Source organism: Tursiops truncatus, chromosome 7, assembly GCF_011762595.2.
Source record: "Tursiops truncatus isolate mTurTru1 chromosome 7, mTurTru1.mat.Y, whole genome shotgun sequence".
Lineage (NCBI taxonomy): Eukaryota > Metazoa > Chordata > Mammalia > Artiodactyla > Delphinidae > Tursiops > Tursiops truncatus.
The window spans coordinates 85604386-85627811 of NC_047040.1; the positions used below are offsets into that span (position 1 = coordinate 85604386).

General features: G+C 36.5%; 1 protein-coding gene across 1 annotated transcript in view; it reads left to right on the forward strand.

Moving 5' to 3' along the window:
- GTDC1 (glycosyltransferase like domain containing 1) overlaps positions 1–23426 on the forward strand; it is a 382423-nt gene that overhangs the window by 89381 nt on the left and 269616 nt on the right. Inside the window, exons 5-8 of the mRNA XM_019925526.3 lie at positions 5694–5773; positions 10050–10276; positions 13530–13814; positions 16162–16365. Of these exons, the coding sequence (XP_019781085.1) occupies positions 13663–13814; positions 16162–16365 (356 nt within the window). The 5' untranslated portion in view covers positions 5694–5773; positions 10050–10276; positions 13530–13662. The remainder of the gene's footprint in view (positions 1–5693; positions 5774–10049; positions 10277–13529; positions 13815–16161; positions 16366–23426) is intronic.

Below are 23426 nucleotides of genomic sequence, written 5' to 3' on the forward strand. Positions count from 1 at the left end.
GGGAGAGAGTGCCTACATAATCACAATTTAGTCAATATAGTTTTCTAGATTTGGAATTGGGTATCCATAGTCAGTCTCTTGGTCCTTAAGATGCTGTTTTGGTCATACTTCAGGAAGTAATAATTTATAGGCCAACACTTTGCACTTAAAAATATTGCTTGTAAAAGTTCAGCCCTTTCTCACTATTTTTCACCTTTGTATTCTCAGCAATTAATAGAGTGTCTGGCCTAAAGTAGGCACTTAGTAAATATTTGTTAAATGAATTGTTTGAGTATCCCTTGGTAATACTTCCTAATATAGGTAGCTTTAGGCTTTGCATTTCCCCATTCCTCTTTAATTTTATGCTGCCCAATAAGCACTCATGGTTTACTTTTTGTTGTCTTTGTCCTCATTCAATGATACCTGCAATGATTTAGAACTTACTTGAATAGCTGATTGCTGGACAGTTCACTGTATAATGCTGCCGTAATCTTCAATTCAGGAATACCTCTTTTGCCCCCTCGCCTTTTGCGAGGGCTTCTTGTAGTCTATTGACGAGAATTTGAAACACATTAATTGAATGCCTGGCATACAAAGTACTTTGCTTGGATTATGCATAGATATAAATATGAATTGTACACAAACTCTGCTGCCAGAGAAACAAAATCTGGTTGGGAAGACACACACATATACTGTACAACGGTAGTATAAGTAGGATTGTGGAAGCTGCTCTTATTGGGGTGTAAGCCAAGCTGGTGTTACTACTACAGAGGAAGGAGTAATTACTTCTGATGGGCTGAATATGGGTAAGAAGTTGACTTAAACCTTCATGGATGAAATGGGATTTCAGTGCAGTCTTGAACTGTATATATGTAGGAATGTGACAGGTAGTAAAGGTGAAAGGATTCCAGAAAGAAGAAGTAGCACTAGCAGTGCTTGATGGTGGGAATGTATATGGAATGTTTGATATATGGCAGGGAGTCTGTTGTGTTTGGAGTAATGGTAGGCCTGTGGCAGTGATAGGAATTGAGGCTAAAAAGGAACTTGGGACCAAATTGTAAGAGGTCTTGTTTCTTGTTAAGTAATTTTCTTTCTTAGGTAGAAATAATCATAGGTTTTTGAGAGGATGGACACTAAGGTACCTGTAAATTTCAGAGGACGAATGGAAGACATTAAATGTTGTTGAGCTTGAGGACGATAAGGGAGGCTGAGGGCAGAAGGGCTTGGGAGGGGAGGGCCTGATACCAGAGGCCTGGGGTGGGTCAGCTAAAAGCCCTGCAGGTTGTTGACTTGTTCAGAGTTGTGCAGCAGTGTCCTGGCTCCTAATAGTGGGTGCTTTCCAACTTTGAGCCTTCTTTCCACTATGTCATTTTGGAAGACTGTGGAACAGTCTTGCCCACAACTGGGAGACTAAGTATTTTAGCCTGAATTCTACAATAGAAGAAAGCAAAAGGAGAAAAGAGTTGAATGGTTGTTGAATGAACCAAGAGTATCTGCACATTTCTTCAGTTCTTCTTTGTAATTGGGATTTTGGCCGCTGTACTTCCTAGGCTCTTGGTTCATCTTCTTGAAGTAGAACTTACTATTGGTCCCTCTTTGAGAACCAGTTCAACTGGTTAATAACATTTTTCACTCTGTATTATAATTATATCCAGGCTTGAGTCCAGAAACTATATTTGGGTCATTTTAATATCACAAAACACTTAGCCTAATTTTCAGAATGTAATCATTCAATAAATGCTTGTTGAATAAAGCAAATTCGTTTATGCTTTGCCGTCACACAGACCTTCCCGCTCTGCACATGCCAAGCATATTCCATCTCAGTATCTTGCTGTGCCTGCTGCCTGGAAGGCTTTAGATCCAGGTCTGCAGAGCCTCCTCCCTCTCTTCTTCTGGTTTCTGTTTACATGTCATCTCATCATCAGTGAAGCGTCCTCAGTCAACTCCATATAAAATCCTGCCCTTCCCCAACCCATCCTCAGCAGCCCTTATTCTCCATTACCCTGTGTTATTTTTCTTTATAGTACATGCCACCATCTGATATACATTTACTTGATGATTGTCGTTTTACTCCAATTAGAAAGAAATTTCTTATGATAACAGGAACGTTTGTTTTGTTGCCCAGTTTATCCCCAAGTACCCGGAACAGTGATGGGCACGTAGCAGGCACGATAGATATTTGCTAAATGAATGATTGGTAAAAATTAGACTGAAAAAGAAAGTAAACATTCATTTGCGGGTTTGTTTATTGTTTTATGCAAGCAATGGTATTGTTACAACTTTTATGATATCAAATCATTAATATTGCTCTCAGAAAAATAAAAACAAATTCTATTTTTTATAGACTGTGCCTGTGAAATCTAATTATGGATTAGTATTTGTTTTAAAAATATTTGAATGCCAAGCATATTCAGTTAGAAAACACTTTTATTATCCATGCCAGCTTAATTTTTAAGGCAGTGAAATGGAAGACTGTCATTTCAGCAAGCAACTTATTTTCATTTGTGAGAATGGAATATTTTGAATATTCTAATTAATTTTTGAGGATGGTTTTACAAGAAAATAATCCTTGTTTATATTTTCTCAGAAAGGTGTGAGCTTATGACTGACTTTGGATAAATGTCTGGAAGAGCATCAGTCAGTCCCAAAGTAAAAAATGTCAGTCTTGAGATACTGAAAACTTTAAAAAAGACCTGATTAAAAAAATTATTTTATATGTATATTTAAAGTTTACAAAGCAATCTAGACTGCTGATCATGAGTTTAGCCTTCTCTTTTATTGTATTTTACTGCAAATTCACTTGGATATTTTTCCAGAAATCTGAAGCTTGTAATTTGGCAGTAAAAAACTTAGCTATCAAATCAATATTATTATTATTTAAAAAAAATTTTATTTATTTTATGTATTTATTTTTGGCTGCATTGAGTTTTCGTTGCTGTGTAGGGGCTTTCTCTAGTTGCAGAGAGTGGGGCTACTGTTCGTTGCGGTGCGCGGGCTTCTCATTGCGGTGGCTTCTCTTGTTGCGGAGCACGGGCTCTAGAGCGCAGGTTCAGTAGTTGTGGTGCACGGGCTTAGTTACTATGCAGTATGTGGGATTTTCCCGGACCAGGGCTTGAACCTGTGTCCCCTGCATTGGCAGGCGGATTCTTAACCACTGCGCCGCCAGGGAAGCCCTCAAAATCAATATTATTATATGGCTTTTGGTGTCATAAGAATTCCCATTTGGAAACCCATAGAAACTCATTTTTTCTCACCATAAACTTTATCTGTCACTTTTCTGTAAGGTCAGAGTACTAATGTTGGAGGTGATCTGCTCTGGGACAGAGAGTCAACAAATTGGCAATAAAGTTAAAAAACGCCACGTGGCGCTTTCCTAGGGTTAGGATTTCTTCTTCATATCAAGTTCGTGCTTGTTTTAAAATATGGAAAGTTATATATTGATAGGTGTATTCTTAGTGTCCCTTTAAAAATAGATGGAATGATAAGCTTGGCTCTAATTTTTCATTTACATGTTTCATATTTTTATTAGTATTTTTGTGTTTTCTGGAGGTTAATTTTTAATTATTTGTATACTTTTAGTGGTAGGTTGTTTTCTTTCTACATTTATAAGTGAAGTGTTTCAGTATAGATGGTTTTAAAAATGAAATATGATGAAACAGTTACATTGGAAAACAATTCCAGGAATAATAGAGTTATTTCTTACTACTTGAAAATGAAACATGGTGTTTAAATTGTAAAAAGTACTAGAACTTGGAGGCTCCATTTGAAAATACTTCTCTACTAAGCCTGAGTTGCCATTGAGTTAATATTAATTAATTAATTAATTAAAAATAACAGCTCTATTGAGATAGAATTCACATGTCATAAAATTCAACTTTATCAAGTATCCAGTGAATATTTATTGAGTATCCATTCATCTATTGCATGTATCTAAATATAGGAACGATCTGAGTGGTTATGAGAGGAGACAGTCTTTTAATGTTGCAGGACGGTGTCTCTAGTAGTTGGATAGCCAATGAGTCTCTTTCTTTTTTCAAACATGTGTAACACATATGGATGATAATGCAATAACATTTTTCTTCTTTCTTAATACAGACACTTTGGAAATTAAGTGTGAAACTAGAAGTTCTTTCAATTTTATTCACCTTAATTAAATATTTCCCCTTATTTCAAGACGCATACCTAATTATTTACGGCTCCAATTAATTTTGACATTTCACTTGAACTTTGAAACTTTGAGTTTGTGCTATACTTACCCATGTTCCTATTCAAAACCATAAGTACCAAAATAATATTTTAGTTCTTAACACGATCTGTCAAAGTACAGCTCCAGATTTCTTATATATAGTAAATAAAGATCTTGATCTGTTTATAATTATTTAATAATTAGAGTACATTTTTTAAAAATTATTTATTTTTGGCTGTGTTGGGTCTGTTGCTGCATGCGGACTTTCTCTAGTTGCGTGGAGCGGGGGCTACTCTGCCTTGCGGTGCGTGGGCTCTAGGGCGTGCAGGCTTCAGTAGTTGTGGCTCACAGGCTCAGTAGTTGTGGCTCGCAGGCTCTAGAGCGCAGGCTCAGTAGTTGTGGCGCACGGGCTTAGTTGCTCCGCGGCATGTGGGATCCTCCCGGACCAGGGCTCGAACCCGTGTCCCCCGCATTGGCAGGCGGATTCTTAACCACTGTGCTACCAGGGAAGTCCCTCGAGTACATTTTTAAATTAATTGAGTATTACTTTTATTTCATGTATTAGGCAAGCAGTATTTGCAAAATCAAATTATAGTGTTTGTGACTAACCCTAGCTGCATTAGTTTAACCCTTGATGATTATTTTTTAATAAGTTTCCTTATAGCAATAGCAGTTAAAATAATTTGAAAACCACTTGCAATCTCCTGAAGGGGAGTAAGCCTTCAGTAATTGGGAAGTAGTTTGTTATTTCAAATGATTTGGCCTCCTTCCCTAAAGTTAAGAAAAATTTATAGTTTCTTTTAAGTTGAAACATATTCAGTGAAGATAACTTGAAGAATAAAATGAAGTACAAAGAGAAAAACAAAATCACTCATAATTCTACCATAAATGATTATTTATATCTACCTGTGTGCATGTGCACTCTCTCGTTTATCTAGTCATTCCGTCATATATTTTAATACATTCATTTCATGCAGTCACACAATAGTAGAGACATTTTCCCATGCCAGTAAACAGTCTTCATTATGATTTTTGATCACTGATCATTTGATCATAAGAAATCCTTTTTTTTTTTTTTTTTTTTTTTTTGATATTTTGATTGTTTTCAATTTGGGGCAAAGACTTTAAGAAAGATTCTTGACAAGTTCCAGAGTTAATTGTTAGAAGTATTATTGTTGAATCAAAAGATATGCATAGTTTTCAAACCTTTTGTATTATGTTCAAATGTGATAGGACATTTTAATACTTTCAAGCAGATCTAGCCTTATGCATTAGTAGAGTAGGTAGCAGCCTTCAGGCTGTGTTTGCAGGACTTGAGAAGGCTCCTTTTAATTCACAACTATTCTCATCTACAATTAACCCTTGAACAACTCAGGTTTGAACTGCATGGGTCTGCATATACCGGGATAGTTTTTAGTAGTAAATACTACAGTACTCTAGGGTCTGTGGTGGGTTGGATTCACACATTGGAAGGAACTTACTATAAATTATACATGGATTAACCCCCCTCTTCCTCTTGTTCTTCAAGGATCAACTGTACTTTGCAGATGGCTGAAATTTCACCATCACCTGTCACTCCTTTGTCTCCTACAAGTACTCCCAGGAGAGGTAACACATTGCGCCTGGCAGGCATTTACTCTGAACAATCTGAAGGAGTTTATCTGATATTTTAAATTTAGTTCTTGCAAGTAAAGTTTAGAAACAAGGCAGGAAAAGGGACATTAGAGCATTGAGCAAGAGCGATAATAAGTGGAAGCAAAGTATTTCTTTACTTCATTCAGTTCTACTAAAATCAGTTGAACGACCATTATATGAAATACAGGATGTTATATAGCTAGTTTTAGGAGTTTAAGTTATTATCTCTCTCAACAGTGATTCAGGCTGTTTGTTAACTTTGTATGCTAATTAATCCAGTAGAGAGAGTTACGGTCCCAGATATGGAACACATATATGCCAGTAGAGATGCAAGGGGGAATTAATTAACTCCTAAGCAACCTTACTCTGTTTGAACACACTGTTTGCAAACTGTGAAATTATTTCCTTAAGAGATAGCGAGGATGCAGAGTGCGGCTTTGAGTAGTTTGCAAAGAATACTCTGTGCTGTAGGGTTTGCCTCATTAGACCAAATATTTGTATTATTGGAATGTCTCCTTGAAAAACCATTTGATAAAGAGATAATAGTGGCAAGCAAGGCCACTAGATAGATAAAAGTCATAGTGCTTGCTGCAATCTGGGAACTTTGAGCTATTGCTTCTTATCTTCTTTTAGTGGAAACTTGTGTGTCAGATGATATGGGCCAGCCTGTGCAAAACTATGGAGAATAGTAGACCTTCTAGAAATTATATACCCTTGTCTGTGTAATTCCTTTACATTACTCAATAGGCTCATTCCTAAATATCTTCAGGATATTAAAATCCCAGTCTATTATTATCAGACTGACTCTTTCTCTTATAATAGTGAGTAGCTAATGATATGCCCCTTGTGATATTTAAAAATAGTGATACAGCTCTCATTACCACGTCTATTAGCCCCAGATTTACTCAGTCCTGGTCTAAACTGGGTTTTTGGGCTTTTAAAAATTTATCAGTAACAATCCCTAGACTGTATCTAGAGATGACTTCTTAAACCACCAATAAATGTCTTAGACTACTGGCAAATCAGAAGATGCTTGAAAAATATATGGCAACTAGAAAAAGACCTGTTACAATAAATAAATAGAAGAAAACGCACTTTTAACTAATGCTACTTCTAATAAATTTCTATATTCATGTGGAACTTTGGAGATGAGAGAAGTGACACTAAATATTTTAATTGATACATCTTTATGGTTTTATTGATCTTAAAGGACAGATTCTAATACTGGCTTCACTTCATGCTTCCTAACACCATTTAAAAAATATGTTACTGCAGGGTGACTTTCACTGATATAAAATGAATTTTAAAATATTAAAGGTATCTAACATCAGTACTAAGGATTTCTGTTTCTGGCCCTCTGCTCCTCTATGGAAATTTCTTTTTCTTTTCCCAACTGTTTACCTGATACTATTTTGCCCCCTGATTTTGCAGTTCTTTTAAGTTGATTTCCCTCACTGATAAACAGATTGAGTTGTGAGATTATGTCCTTTTTATTTTTCACTGGAAGTGAATAAATCCAGAACGTTATACTTGGTGACATTTATTTCAACTCATCAAGGGAATGCCACCCATGTTTGCTTGGTTTGTTGCACTTCAAATAGGACATTGAGAATGCTTGAGTGTTAGTGTAACTTTGCTATCTTTGTTTCAGAATTAACTGAAAATGTGACATGTGCCTCCCACTTGGAGAGGGAAACTTTTCAATAATTTTTTTTTAGTTAATACGTATTAAGTTCTTAAAAGATGTTTGAGTGAGATGCACTAGTGCCAGGGTAGTTAAGAATCTGTTAATCATTTTGTTTTAAATTTGTTTGGTGTATATATTTATAATTACCTTGCACAAGCTAGGTCTGAGTTAAAATTTGGCATAGAAGTCCATGTAGGGTAGCAAGATAATGCTTCTGTCTAATAAAAAATGTCAGTCTAATGATTAAACCGGTTGAATCCTTCCAGGTTATAGACTTGACTGTCCTTTGGTTAAATATTCTTACAGGGTCCAGTCAGGTCAGAGAAGGTAGTTGGCCATGGTATGAAACATGATTTCCAAACACCTCAGCAGGGCTGTTGGCAGAACTGTTTTCCTTAGAATGAGGTGTGTCCTTTTGAATACAATAAGATGCCACCTGTTATATTTAGATGGTGATAGAAAGTGTGCATTAAGTTCTGTCCATGAGAGTAAATAGTACTTAGTGGTAGTAAGGGGTGATTATTTGTGGTTGATAATAATAAAGGTCTTGGATGAATTAGAAAGAAATTGTCGAGGCCATTGCTAAAGGGTTTTATGTGTTTATAGACTCAATGCACATTTGTTGAACACCTTTTGTTTGCTACGTGCTGGGGGTATAGTGATAATCAAGCAGACCTGGTCAGTTTCCTCATGGAACTTAATATTCAGGGGAGGAAATGGGTATTATGTAATCACTCATGTAAATATAGTCTACAAGGGGTAAGTACTGAGAAGTACTACAGATTGTTACATCAAGGGGACCCGAACTTTGTTTGATGGTGACTGTAGCTAATTATGAAATAGACTGAGTATAGCCCTATGGCTGACCTCCTCCCCTCCCCCTCCACACCTTTCTTGCTATATGAATCTTGGATATTGTCTTTTGTCCATCCTATTATCCTATCAAAAAATTGCCAGTCTAGAGCTGGGGGATGAAGGATAAGGGTTGTGAGGTGAGGGGAGGGATGATTATACAGGACTCAGGAAGAAGTCACAAAAGTTTGAGTTTTGTGATCCTAACCATTTGGTGTTCAGTTTTGTGTGACTTATACCACCGATGTCCTAGATTTACAAACTATTGGGAGTTCTTATTAAATGTAATATGCAATAAATATATCTATCATCTTATAGTGACATTTACATTCCACATGCGTATACATTTATACTGCACTATATACCATTACATAGTAATAATTATTAAATATTGATATTCAGTCCAAAAACTACAAAGACTAGGAAATGGAGGTGCCTTCTACTTAGGTCATATCAGGTGCCTGGAATGAAGCATAATGGAAAGATATGTGAATATGGGGTTAGAAACCCTGGGTTTAAACTTTGCTCTGTCACTTATTCTTTGATGCCAGTAGTCTCTATTTCTTCTTTTATAAAAGAGAAGTGATCGAACAGTGGCACCAGCCTTCCTGCCATCTATGATTCTGCGATTCACCCTGGCTTCTCCACTTAGGCGTCCATATCCGAATGGGTCAGATAGCCCTATTTTCTCCCACTGAAGCTGATTTGCAGCCCATTTCAGGAAGGTGGAAAACTTGGAGAAATGCCATCTTGAGAAAACAAATACATTATTTATCTTGTTGAACTTTTATAAAATGCATAATTGTTGGCAGAAAGTACTTAAAAATGCCTTTTTTTCTTCCTTGTTGAATAAAAGCCTAATTACTAAATGTGGAATGGGATCTCCAGATTGATGGTGAGGGAATTGGTTACTCATCCTACTTCCACTTCTAGTATTAAACTAGGATGACGATAGATCAAACAGAATAAAAAAACGGTAGGTGATTTTCAAAATTCATGGATCTCAGAGATATTCTCTTAGGCCGTGAAACTTGCTTTGGCCTAGAATTCAGTTGCTTATGGTGTTTCTCCCACATCTTTAATCACTGTTACTTCTGTTGCATTAGTAGGTTAAGACAAACACGCATCTACATGAAAATAATTTATTCATTTCAGTAAATTCAGTGAACAGTAAGAAAAAAGAATAAGTATTTGAAAGAGAGTATAAAATGTGTTCAGGGGCTTCCCTGGTGGCGCAGTGGTTGAGAGTCCGCCTGCCGATGCAGGGGACATGGGTTCGTGCCCCGGTCTGGGAAGATCCCACATGCCGCGGAGCGGCTGGTCCCGTGAGCCATGGCTGCTGAGCCTGCGCGTCCGGAGCCTGTGCTCCACAACGGGAGAGGCCACAACGGTGAGAGGCCCGCGTATTGCAAAAAACCAAAAGAACAACAAAAAAAATGTGTTCAGATATACTAGCTGCTTGATTTGGTTTAGGCTTCAGGAATAATGGGAAATCACTAGTAGCAAGTATAGTGCTGCCTGACACTGGTTTGCTCAGGACCTGTGTTCAGGTGAAAGCAGTGTTACTTTAAGGGCAGAATCAACTTCCCATTTCCTCCTGATCTTCAGTTCAACTCTACAAAAAACTTAGTGACATCCACTATATAGCAGATGCTGGGATAACTCCCAGGAAAATAATGACATGATCCTCATCCTCCAAATTTTTTGCAGCCCCACAGGGAAGCAGAACATGGAAATAGAGTGAAACAAGTAAAATGCTACTGTACAGAGTAGAAAAGAAGTCATGTTTAAGAGGAGTTCTGGGAAAGGCTTCTTGGAGTTGGTGATTCACATGCAGAAATTTTAAGAAAATTTCATCAGGTGAACTTGAAGAAAAGGCTGACGGAAAAGAGATAAAGGTGTGAAGTCACAGAAGTGTAAAATACACACATGTGAATGTGAGTACTTGGTATTACTATGATGATCCTGGGGAAGTGGGGGAAGAGGATTGAAGTCAGAGAAGGGGAAGCAAGGCTGTAGTGAAAAGAAGGGAATAGGCCAGAAAAGGAAGGTCTTAACTGCCATGTGTAGCGCCTTGGGTTTTGTCCTTAGGTGATGGAGATATGGAAGGTTTTTGAGCGTGTCACTTCATGATCAGATTTGCATTTTGTAAGATAATTTGTGGCTGGATTATGGAGGATGGTGTGATGGGAACTGGATTGCATGGTAGCATGGAGACCTAGTTAAAAGGGTAATGCAATAGTTCAAATGAGTGATGAGATAATTTTCTGGTATAAAATCTCCAATTGATTCATAAATACACTGCCACATTTTAAAGTGTCAGCAAATTGAAAATATTTTTAGTATTCAGTAGAACTAATTCATTGCACTTTTATAGTTTAAAATTATTCATGAAAATGATAGCAATGAAAAATTGAAAGAGGGTTAATATTTTATTTGTCTGTGGATTTAAAGCAGTACACTAAGAGAAAAATTTTCAGTTATAATTTTGCTATTAATATGGAATATTACTTTACAAAATGTAAGGTAATGAATTTGTTTTATATATACATATATATATCTACTTTGTGGAAATTATGCATATTTGAAAACAAGTGAATGATGTCATACTGTCGGTACATGTAGGTATTTGTCGAATTTGCATTTGATACTGAACTGATAGTTATAACGAAGACTTTGTATTAATTCAAGTCATGGCATAAGTGATGGATATTTTTAAGCAGAAAGTTAAATCCCAAATCGAGAAAGAATGAAAATATATGTCAGGGAAAATTAAATAGCCATATATGCATATATGACTGTAGTTTTAAAAAGAGCACGTGTTAAAAGGTCATTGCAAATCATATATTTGGAACAGCACATTTGAAAATAGCTTTAAATTGTCTCACAAATAGTGTGGCATATAAGTCTTCTTACCAAATCTTGGTTTTGGTGCATAAGTCCTCACTTCTTAGTTATCACAGCAGGAAACAAAAGTCAGAGTTGATGAAATTAGAATATCCATAGCCTTGCGGGGGAATAGAATATTACAGTGCTACATCTTTTTCAGTATGAATCCAAGATTAAAAAAAAAATGTTGCTATTTAAGTACACAGTAGTATACAAGTTGTCATAAATGTTAGGTTGTATGCCCCATAATCAAATGGAATAATGATCAGTTTCTGTTGTATGTTATCTTCAATTCAAATTAATGCTCAGGAATCCAATTTCATGCCTTACTATTGGTCAGACTTTCTTTATTTGTGTATAATATTGTGAATGCCTGTAGTTTTAGGATTGCAAGTTTATTGCACTGCATTCAATGTTAGATTATTTATCAGTCTTCAGAGATTACATTGAAGCTTTAGGGGTTAGGATGTATTTGCTATGCATGATTTTTATGAAATTTTTTATAATAACTTTTTCATAGGATCTGTTTATCCTTGTCTCTTTTTCCCCCCATGTCATAATAGAATGTATTTTAGTACTTTGAAGAAACTTCTTCAGCAAAATATATTTTTACTACACATTTACCCTTAATAGGTTCTGTTAGGGGAATCAGTGACAACATGTTTCAAAGCAGAAATCTTTTCATGCTTGGTTTTTTTTTTTTGTTTAATGAGATTTCAGGTATATTTTAACAACTGGGGTTTCCCTGATGAATCATTAAAATAAGTGAGTGGGCTGGAAGGTAATACGAACTTTTCTCAGTACTGCCCTATTTTACTCTGCTGGGTTATTGGTTGCTTTTTAAGTAGAACCTGGGTGTGTTGGAGTTGGTGGTTGGAGGTTCAGAAGGGAAGAGGGGAAAGGGTCAGTTAGGAAATACTAGGTAAACCTCTGATGACCTATCGGGAAATCCTACTCAAATTCTGCTTTCCTCAATTTACACCATTTTGTGTTTAAGCTTTCTGTTTTTGCTCTGCCAAGCTCAACTTTCCAAGTACTGTATATAGGCAAATAGAAAATATATTTTCAGCAATTGATTGAAGTTTAAGGTATCAAGCCATGTGTGGATTAGCCTGTGAAATCAATTTCTCATGTGTGTGGGATTAAAATCGTTAAAACCATCATCACTGAAACCATACCTTCCTACAACTAATAGCAGTAAGGTGTCTGTGGAATATATTAATACAACACGTCCTCTAATTTAAAATTATTACTTGGTATTTGGTTGGAAAATTATTTGAATATTATAGGTAACTGCATTGACATCATATATGAGGGCTAATTATGGGTTTCTAATGTGACTTAGCTTCAGTATTTAAAAATCCACATGAGATATTTATACTTAGCACATCTTTTTCAATAAATCAGTGGCATATGGCAAATTTCCTTTAGCTATACTGTTTAAAAACAAAAAACTGAACTACCACAGCAGTTATAACTGCTGGAGGAGGTAGACAAAAATGTAGTTCACCTTGAAAATGATCATGGCTCAAGGAATAAAGAAACTGGGTCAAGCTTAAAATAAATGCAGGTACGATGACAAAAGTTTTAATATAAATTTAAAAATATTCACAGCATTGGTTTCAGGCTACTTTTGTTCTTGGTGATCTTATCAATAATGCATTACTCATTTTTAATTGAGATGACTCTAATGGCATCTTTTCATTTTGGTCAAAATATTTATATGAAATACTATTGTGATTTTTCACCTTATATTCCCTCTTAATTGTAAATGTACATTTTTGGAAGGCAGATAATTCTCCAATAGATCATTTTGACCTCTGGTAATCTTAAATAGAACTTGAAGTGGTTTAACATTCCTATGTCCTAGCTATCACTTTGACTCTTTTTATATTGCTAAATTAATGTTTAGCATTTAACCACGTATCATTAAATCATAGTATTGATAATGAATTAAACTTTCATAAAGCTTTAATAGTGTAGCAGGTTCTCATTGGTGTCACTGGGGAATAAAAAATGCTGAAGAAATGAGGTTTTTTAAAACTAAAGCTTACTTGTTTAAGCAGAAAAACTTAAAAGCTGATAAAAATTTATCTGAAACATTTTTTATGCTCTTTTAGGGAGTTTGAATGGATTGGCCATTTACTCGTAAAATATCATCATTCTAGTGTCATGTAGAAAGGACGTGGGCTTTCTGTTTGGTGTTTATTCTCCAATGTGGGAAGTTTTGTTTGTTTGTTTCTTCCTTTTAAAATGCCATACCCCTAATTCTAATATACTTACTCCGTTTAATTGTTTCAGGGCTTAAGGTCTGTGGTGGTACATGTGCTAATGCCTTAACAGATTCATAAATCCAGGCACCTATGTAAGACATTTGGCTGCATGTAGGCTCACCCAGCATCTTTTGGCAAACACCTGGCCGCAGCTTCCTGCCATGGAGGAGACCCTGTCCTTCTCTGGAGTGAGGACTTTCAGTGTTGAGGCCCTATTACTGCTGCTCCAAAACACTCACTCTCCAGTAGCCATTGCTAGTGGTGCAAAATGTCTGTATTTACCTGGCGTGCTCCTGAGAATCTATTATGCCAGGTGACCATCTTCAGTTTTCTGGGATTACTGCTAAAATGGGCAAATGGTGTACTCCCTTTATCTTTTAGTAAATTCCAGTGTAACAGCAAAAATCCTTTTTAACACAGTGTCTTTTTTTTTTTTTTCCCAACTCCTGCTCATGTTTCCAGCAGTGTTTTCTAAAACAAAGCTCAATGAAGCACAGTGAAAGTATTATTTGAGCAGTTCTTTAATGTGCTGTAATGACATTTGGTTTGAATCTTATATTTAAAAATCAGGTTCCCCTCTTTTGCTTGCACCTAGTGGGAATCATCTTTCTTCCAGGTTGTGCTTAAAGAAGACTATAGGGGAAGAACAAAATTTCTTCTTGCTGCAAAAGTTGCAGTAGAAGTAAAAGGGGGAACTGCCAGGATATGTCTGTCTCCACAAAACAAGCAGAACAAATTTCCATGAATCAAAGCCACTAAGTATAGTTTTCAGAGGTGGTAGGACATAGTTACTCTCCCTAGAAAAATACCCCAAATGCAGGCACACCCGTTGGCCACTAGAAGAATGCTCAAGTAAACGCTAGTTCAAACCTGTACATTTCACTCTTCTTACTGAGCTATTAAAGGGGTGGAAATCTACTATAACTATAATCTTTTTTCCGCTTTTCTATTTTTCAACCTCCCACACGCTTGGTGTTCAGTTCTGCTTAGTGAGTGTCTTGAATCTACAGCAGCACCTACACGTACTGCCTCCACAGTGGCTGATAGTTTGCAGATAACTCATGATTCAGACCCATAAGAAACATCTGTAACTATAGGGCATGGTACGTGCTCTAGATTAATCATGGAAAAGGGCAGAGCAATGAAGAATCAGAAAGCTTGTTTTTTTCCAAATATTAATGTTGCTTTCTTTGAGGTTATATATGAGTGGAATATTCTCTAGAGTGGTTTATATCACATTCCATCACTTGGGGAAATATCTCAGGTCATTTTTATAAGAACCTTTTAGAGACCTTTTAAGCATATACATGGCATATACACCTTAGTGTGGTTAGGTCAGAGGAAATAAAGCAAGATAGCAGATATCTGTCATGTGATGCAGTAAGCAAATTAGTGTTAAACTGCTTTTATTTTTTCTTGAAACCTTTGATATAATTTTCAAAATTGCCTTTCACTAGTTTTTCATTTGCTTTCTAGAAGTTTCCTTCATTTGAAGGGTTACTGGCTACCATTTTGTTAAACCTGGAGGCTGTTTTGTTAACTTACTGAATACAGCATTATAAAGTTGAAGTCACCAGCCAGCCTGGAAAAATCGAGCTGCATAGCACAGTCTCTGAGCTTACTTCTTGCCCACAAAATCTGCAGTACTCTCAAATTTGTATTTGAAATACAGTCTGCTGATGGGGAATGGGTAACACCCACTGCCTTTCAAATGCATGTGTATATCTACTTTTCCCACCTTTCCTTGGTGAATAAGGAGCTGTGTTTGAAAAGAACTGATTTTAAAATGCTGGAGGATTCTATCTTCAACAATAGTGATACTATTAAAGTAAAAAGTTGCTTGACAGCCGATTCTCTGTGGTGACAGTTTTACCACATCTTTAATAGTAATGTTACTTTATCGCTCTTAATGCCTTTGTTGTTTAAAGTAAGGTTGTAGAAACTTTGCTGGTTCACAAGCATACAGCTTTACCCTACTTTTTCGGTCTTCCTTTGGGGGTGGGATATTGACAATACTGAGGAAGTGGTCAAGCGTCTCAAGAAATTGTATCCTAAAGATTTTTAACACTAGAGAATAGAGATTTGAATATGAGTGTGTGCTGTCTTCTAAATATGGATTCGTTGGAGGCATTGGTAGCTGATGAATTTAAAGATGGATTAATATGAGAGTTCCAGAATCAGAGAATTCCTGAACTGGAAAGGCCCATGCAAATGAAGGGCTCTTGGAGTGAAAGTGTTAGTTAGGACAGGAGTTCAGTGACTGTCCAAGTCTAGATAGAGCTCTAGGCCAAGCCAGTGCTGAGGTTACTGAGTCAGGGTCATAGCCGTTCCAGCCAGGAAGTGAGTGATCACAGCGGGAGAGAACTTTAAACTTCCTGGGTAGGGGAAAAAACTGAGTCATTGTGGAAGTAATCTTAAGACATGAAAAAACAGAAATCAGAAAAATAAAGCATCTTTATTTCCTCTTATTAACATGAATGGTATAAAAATATTGATGCCAAAGTACAAACCTCAAGTGTTATATACTTTTTAAAAAAGCAGGACAAACCTATTTAAAAAAGTAATTTGTCTGTAAACGACTTTATTTGCTTTCTGTGTATAATATTTTAACATATTTATTTGAAAATATTTATACAAATTTTTTTTTGCTTAATATCTAGAATCTGTGAAGATTTGAAAGGGCCAATGAGTATTCTCATCATTGAGGCATTCTATGGAGGGTCCCATAAACAGCTGGTGGATCTGCTTCAAGAAGAGTTAGAACACTGTGTTCTTTATACCCTTCCTGCAAAGAAATGGCACTGGAGAGCACGGACGTCGGCTTTGTACTTCTCTCAGAATATTCCCGCCAGTGAGCATTACAGGTAATTAGAGCCCAGGCTGCGTCTCCAGCCTGTTTTAAATGTACTTGTTCTAAGGAGGTTGCTTCTCTGTTGGCCTCTGTGAGATTTCCTTCAACTATGGAATTGGTCAGAATGACTACAGTAGCTATTCCTTTAGTGACAACAGAGCAGCCGACTACATTTGTACTCTGAGGACACCTGGTCGGTAGGAAAGTGGATTCATTTAGAGCCTGCATGCCTTTTCTCATTTGTCTTGTGCTTTTATCACATGCACGTGTGGGTGTATGATGACATTTTTTGGCCTGAGATGAGAGTTGATCCTGTGCACATTTGGTTTTTGCTTCCATAACCTCCCATGCCTCTTTTAGTGCGTATGCTGTTTTAGGGTGTCTGTTCTGTACTAGGAGCTAATGTTGGAAAGATGGATATGACCAAGGCCTGTGCCCTTACCGGCTTTAAAGACTATTCAGAGATGAGTAGTTTTTAAAGTGTCATGAGAGTATGAAAAGGGGAGAAGTTGATTTTGACTGTGACAAATTGGAGGTCGCTTTGTAGAGTTGGTCAACTTTGCTTTGTCTGGAAGGATGAATAGATTTGGGGGACACAGGCCTCAGTTTTGAATTTTGAATTGTTAGGAAGTGGGAACTAGGGAGACCTATTAGAAGGGCTTACGAGACACACTGAAAAGTGTGGATGGGAAATACCGATTCCATTTTAAGGAAACAGTAGAATGGAATCCTCCTGAATATCCTTACTGCCATATGTCTCCTGATGGTTAAATAGTGGAAGATTATCCTACTGTGGTTTACATATCCGATGTTCTTACCGTTCTGGGCCCTTCTGTGTAGGACTGCATTGGTGGTGGCAGGAGTCGGGAGGGCCAGACTGATAATGAATGGAGTTCGAGCAGCTAGGTTGTTAGAGAAAGGGCACGTTGCAAGCTGCAGTGCTCACCTTGGCGTCAGCAGCCATTTCCATCTGCTGCTGCTTGTAAGGTAGGGCAGAGACAAGGGAGAGAGCAGCTTGAGATTTAAATGTAGGTTGCTGTTCTTAGTAGTAATTTTGGGGATTCAGAAAATAACCCATTTGGTGTATAAAAGCCATGCATCGCCTCTGAGAATTCAGATTGTCAGATGGAACAGCAGTGAGCACTCAAGTCATGTTGCTTGGGATTATAAAGGTAAAAGCTGTTTGGGGGCATATTGAGAATTTTGTATTTTTCTAATCTAAAGTGTATTTTTCCTTACATAATTTAATGTTTTATATTCTGATAATCACCAAGTGAGTATTGTGGATTCACTAGTAGTATTAGAAATTTCAGTGCATGTATCAATACAAAAGTTTTCAAGGCAATGACAAGTGAGTCGTTGCCTTGAAACAGTGCTAAACAGGATTTTAGCACTGTTGCTGTGCTAAAATTGATTGTTTATAGTTGCTTTCACATCTCATTTAATTGTGTTTTCTCAGCACCAATTGCATTATATTACTTAAGGTCAAGGAATCCAGTTGGCTTTATGGCACATTTTCATTTAACATTACCATTTGATATAATACTTTCATACATACCGAATGATATAATACATTTCTACAATGATTTGAGCATTGAAACAAACCATTTCTGTATCTGCTGTTAGATTTCATTTTGATTACGCAGTGTTTCGGAATGGAATTTTTGTATCACAAATATATGTGTGTGGATAGCATGCAAACAAACACTTCTGTGCCCGTGGCTTCCCCACTCCGTTTGAGGTCTGAAGCATTTGAGGTAAAACATCACATTGCTTTTTGAAGCAGTCTTATTTGGGAGGTAGATTTCTGAAAGATGGTGTCATAAAATATAAAGTTTTACTCTCTGATAGCCATAACCTCCAGGTCCTAACAGTGGTATCTGTGATCTTTCAAACTCAGCCATTTAAGCTGCAGTTAATGGTACTTATTAATCTAATCAGACTTCACTAAAACATATACCTCACCAGTCTAACTTACACTTATATTTGACTAACGATAACTTATCTACTCTTTACCAAATAACCTTTCTGAATACTTTTAGAAAAAACAGCAGCAGCTTGAAAACTTATATGCGAAGTTAAAAAATATGCTCACTCAACCCTAGATAGAAGTGCAAGAATGACGTTTTGTTACACCAGATAATTCTGATCTCTGTGGAGACTTTTAAAGATATGAAAAGTTCTTGATTTCTATTTACTTACTCTATTGGTACATTTGTCAAATGAAATCACCAAAATTCATAAAGATAAAATGATTAAGCACCAATATTGCATGCCATGCAAAAACTACTCTGAACTAGTAGGAATGTGTCTGATAAGAAAGACCTTGAATGTAGGTACACAGGTTATTTTTTTTCAACATCTGTACACATAGTCATTGTTTTTATAAGCGCGTTATCTGGGTAATATTTTATTACTAAAAGAATAAATGCTCCAGTCTAATTAATCAGCTTGATTCTGCTTTATCTTGACAGTGAAAAGAATACATCATGATTCACATTTAGAGCTGTTTAATTTTTATTATAGATTACAAAAGCTCCACAATTTATTTTTCTCAAAAGTAGTTTGGTAATTATTAGGTTTTATTAAAGCCTTGCCTTCTGGAAACTTCACAAAATGCAGAAAAATGTTTCTGAGGATGGGCCTCAAATTTCATGTTCTGAAATGTATGAGTCATTTGTCCCAGCATCAAGCATTTCTACTTTCTTAAAATATACCTAGAGTAGGCATCAAAGATGTTTCGTTCTTCTTTCTTTCTGCAATATCTTTACTGAACTGAAAGAATCGCTCTTACTTAAAATCATTTTTTTCACTCTCAGATGCTTACAGTTATATTTTCATTCCATCTGAGGTATTGTGGCAGATACTGATCATTGCCCACCTAACAGCCCTTCTTCCTTGTTAACAGAATTAGTTTTCTTTGGCGTGGCTAAGTACCCAGCCCCTGGGAGTGAAGCTTGATGGACTTAAGTCGGTCATGATGATTCCGTTCTCTGCCAGATTTTCCCAGTTTTCCTTGAAGCTAGTGCTGGATTCTGGCAAATTCAGTTTAAGTAGATTACTTCTGGGGGTTCTTCCAACTAAGTTTTTTTCTATTTTATTTTGTGCTTTACTTATAAAAAGAGAAAGCCATCTCCCCTTCTCTGCATTTCACTGTGGTTATGATGTATACAATTAGCAGATGACAAGATGAGGACAAAACACCTGAGCTGCCATAAATGGCTGATGAAAGGCTGGAACGCTATAGCTACCTAGTACCCTGAAAACCCTCTGTTCCTAAAACATCTAGCTATGTTTTGTAAAACGTAATAAATTTCGTTTTAAGTTCATAGCCGAGCAGAGTAAGAGAGGATCTGGAGAGGGATTTGGACATTAGAGTGGTCACCTTGCTTTGAAGCCGTGGCTGCGTAGTTTTCACAAAGGGGACTGGTTAACTGAGTTATGTTACGTTCTTGAAATGAAATACTGTGCAGCATTAACCTGAATTAGGAAGCTTTCTGTGTCCTCTTATTGGAATCTCTCCAAGACAAGTGACCAAAAGTAAGGTGCCAAAGAGTGTTATTGCTGCCATCTTTGGTGCCAAGAAAGGAGGTTATAAGAACGAAACAATGGAAGAGTGCATTGGAAATGAATGAAGATACTTGCCTGGGGATTAGAGTAGCAGAGGTTGTTGGTGCCCCACCCATATCCCTCTCACCTTTCTCTTGTTGTGTGCCCTGGCCAGCTTCCTGCTGTCAGTCTCTGCAGCCCTTTTTGCCTGGAGGAGTAGCTGCTCTGCCAGTGCAGGCAGCAGGCCCCAGTAGCCCTCCGCCAGTGATCTCCGCCTCCTCAGATGAAATCATTCTGAAGTGTGAACAGGAGAGAAATCATTAACAAAGATTCCTCAAAAACCCTGTAAGTCAGGAAATAAAAGCATAATTCTAAATAATTCATGGGTCACAGAAGAAATTATAACGGATACTAAAAAATAGAACTGAGTCATAGTCAACATACTGCATATCACAACGTGGGTTGCATCTAAATTGACAGTCGCAGCCACATCATCTTTAATAAATTTATTTTTATTATTGTCTTTTTAAATTGTGATATGCAGTGCCTTCTAAAGCTTGGCCCAGGGCAGGGCTCCTCTTACTTTAATCTAGGAGGAGTACTGGGAAGGAAACAATAAAAAGAGTAAAAAATAGTGAAATTGAAAGCATATATGTGTGTGTGTGTGTGTGTGTGTATAATGAAGATGAACAAACTAAAATTAGTGATTTTGAAATAATAAAACAGATATAAATCCAGGCATGCTTTATTTATTTTTTAAAGGCACAATTCATTTTTGGAGTGAAAAAAGTATAACTACAAATATGACACAGATCAATAAAAAGGAGGAAATACTGTTAATAATTTTATGTTAATACATTTGCAAACTTAGACAATATGGATAATTTCTTAGAAAAACATAACTTCTAACACCTCACTCAAAATGAAATAGAAAATCCGAATGGGACTATAATCATTAAAGTTGTTGTTACATTAACTAAAAATCTCGCTATTAATAGACAGAGGCTGGGTCCTCGTGCAGGTTGGTTTACACCAGTTCTTCTCTGTCTCTTTCCAGACTTGCATTACATGAGATCAAGTGTCTAGTTTTTTAGGTTTTCTGTTTCTTGTAGCCATACTAGTCCTAATTGGTGTTGATTATCATTATGATATCTCCCTTCCCTACTCCCAACCCTTGACCTTTTTTTTTTTTTTAAATATCTAAGGAGGGGCAAGGAAAGCAAATAGTTGGATAGAAAATAAATTGAATGAAAGTTCAGTTGGGTCAAGTAATGTATAAAGTGAAATTCAAGCTTAAGGTGATATTTGATTGTTGATAATTCTGTTATGATTTGCCATTTTCTTAAATGGTACCTTGACTGTGTCTTTTCATTAAGCAGATTCTCTTTCAGGGAAGCTGTGATTTATTTATTTATTTTTGTTCTTAATTGAACTATTTGCTGTGAAACATTAAGCATAACTTTCTTTGGGAGAGTGAACAGTTTTAACTGATATGAAGTACCTATGTATGCTTGATGTTTTTAGCTAGCCTTTGTGAATAAAGATGGCTAAACTAGTGAATATGGGTAAATTAATAAGGAAGGTGGTGGTTTCTCAAACAATTCTTTTATAAATTAATAATTCAATTACTTTGCTTGGCAATTATATCTTGTTTTGAATTGTTACCTCTTGTTAAAGATATAACTTTCTGAATGATATAATAATACTTTAGTAATAAAACATCATTTTATTAAAATGTACCTTTCTGAGTAATTTAATACCATCTTAATCATGAAGACATCTTTATATTATTGTGCATCATAGTTGGGAATATAAAAGTAAGTGATGACTTGTTAAGAATTTGTGGGTAAGTGAAGTATTGTTAGGCATACAAAGGGCAGTCATTTTGCATCTCTATAACCAAGGTAAGATTTGATGGATTTAAATAATAGTAATAATAGCTAACATATTGAACATTTACCATGTAGTAGACATTCTACAGTCCTGGAAGCTAGATATTGTTTTCCTGGTTTAGCAGAGGTAGAATCTCAGGCTTAGAGTCAGGTTACTTGCACTGGGTTACACAGCTAGTTATAGTAGATACGTGATTTGAGCTCAAGTCTGGCCACTTGCAAAGGCCATACACTGTTCGTTCTTTTTAAGCCCATGCTTTTAACCACTATGCTATCTCATTAGCTTGCTGAAGTAGGTTAATTAAGTAAATTAAGCCCGACTACCTCTTGATGAAAAAATATATTACTAGATTTCTCTATTAGAAGTGGGTGGTGGTGCCTCTTGGGGTCTTGAGAAGGGATATAGTTCTTGAAACTTATTGGAGGCTGATATCTGGGAACCAAGAGTCTTTCTAGGTTTGTGAATGTGATTTTTTCATTTTTGCTTATCACATTTCTCTTTAGCTTTTAGCGATAGAAGTCACATGTCATTTGAATTTTCCTCTTGAGGTTTTTCTTTAAATCCAAATAAATGCTACATGTGATGCTTTTTTAAAATCTTCGGGTAAACTCATGAATGAAAATAACATTCTTGTTTGTGGTGCTCAGTACCTGCCATTACCAAATTACCCTCAAACTGCTATACTGTGAAGTTCTCTACTTGGTTTATGAACTTGGCTAGAGACAGCATTCCAGTACTGCCCAGCTCACTGCCCTTATATCATTACCAGTTGCGTACAGTTCTTGGGGTTTGGATGATGTTCTGACACTGCGTAAATAATATTATCATTAGGTACGATGCCGCATCCCATAGTCTGACCCATATGTGACTCTTCCATTTATGAGAACTGGCCGAGAGTTTCCTTGTCACCGTTGCCCAGCCGGCCAGCTTCCCTATCCTATACTGCCTAATTGTGGGATTCTCTTTTGGTTTGTTTTTCTACCGATCTGCTCTTGTGTCTAGGCAGTGCACACAGCAGCTTTCCAGTATTTGTACAGTGCTTAGCGCTTTGTTCACAATATTACATCTCAGTGAACTCTCCTCTGATTGACAGTATAAAACCATCTGGACTTTTATGTTGAAAATGTAGCTGACCCCAATGCCACAGAAATAGTATAATACTGCACACCAAATAACTAACCATTCAGTCAGTCTCTGTTTCTCTGTCTCTCTCTGCCTATCTCTCTTTTCTCTCACTCTCTTCTCTCTCATATACAAAGACATGCACATGCACATGAATGACTAACTTTTAAATTACTGTAACACATCTTTCATTGCAAAACTGGAAACTGTGTCACAAGCATCCTAAAGGAGGGTTTCCAGACTTTATCTTTTCCAGTTTTCTTTGTGTTTCTTTTTCAGTTCTGTCAAGAAGTAAAGTATTCCAGTAGCAAGAAAAAAATTTTTTCATGTTATGGAGTTCGTAGTTTATTCTCACCATCAACTGCTAATTCAAAAGTGTTTGTATACTTAGTAGCAAGCACTGTGAACCCACTGCTTCCAAGGAGTGAAGCACAACAGTGGAACTTCAAGTGCATGTTTTTAATATTCCTTCTAGCATATTTTAAAAATAAAATAAAATTTCACATTTAA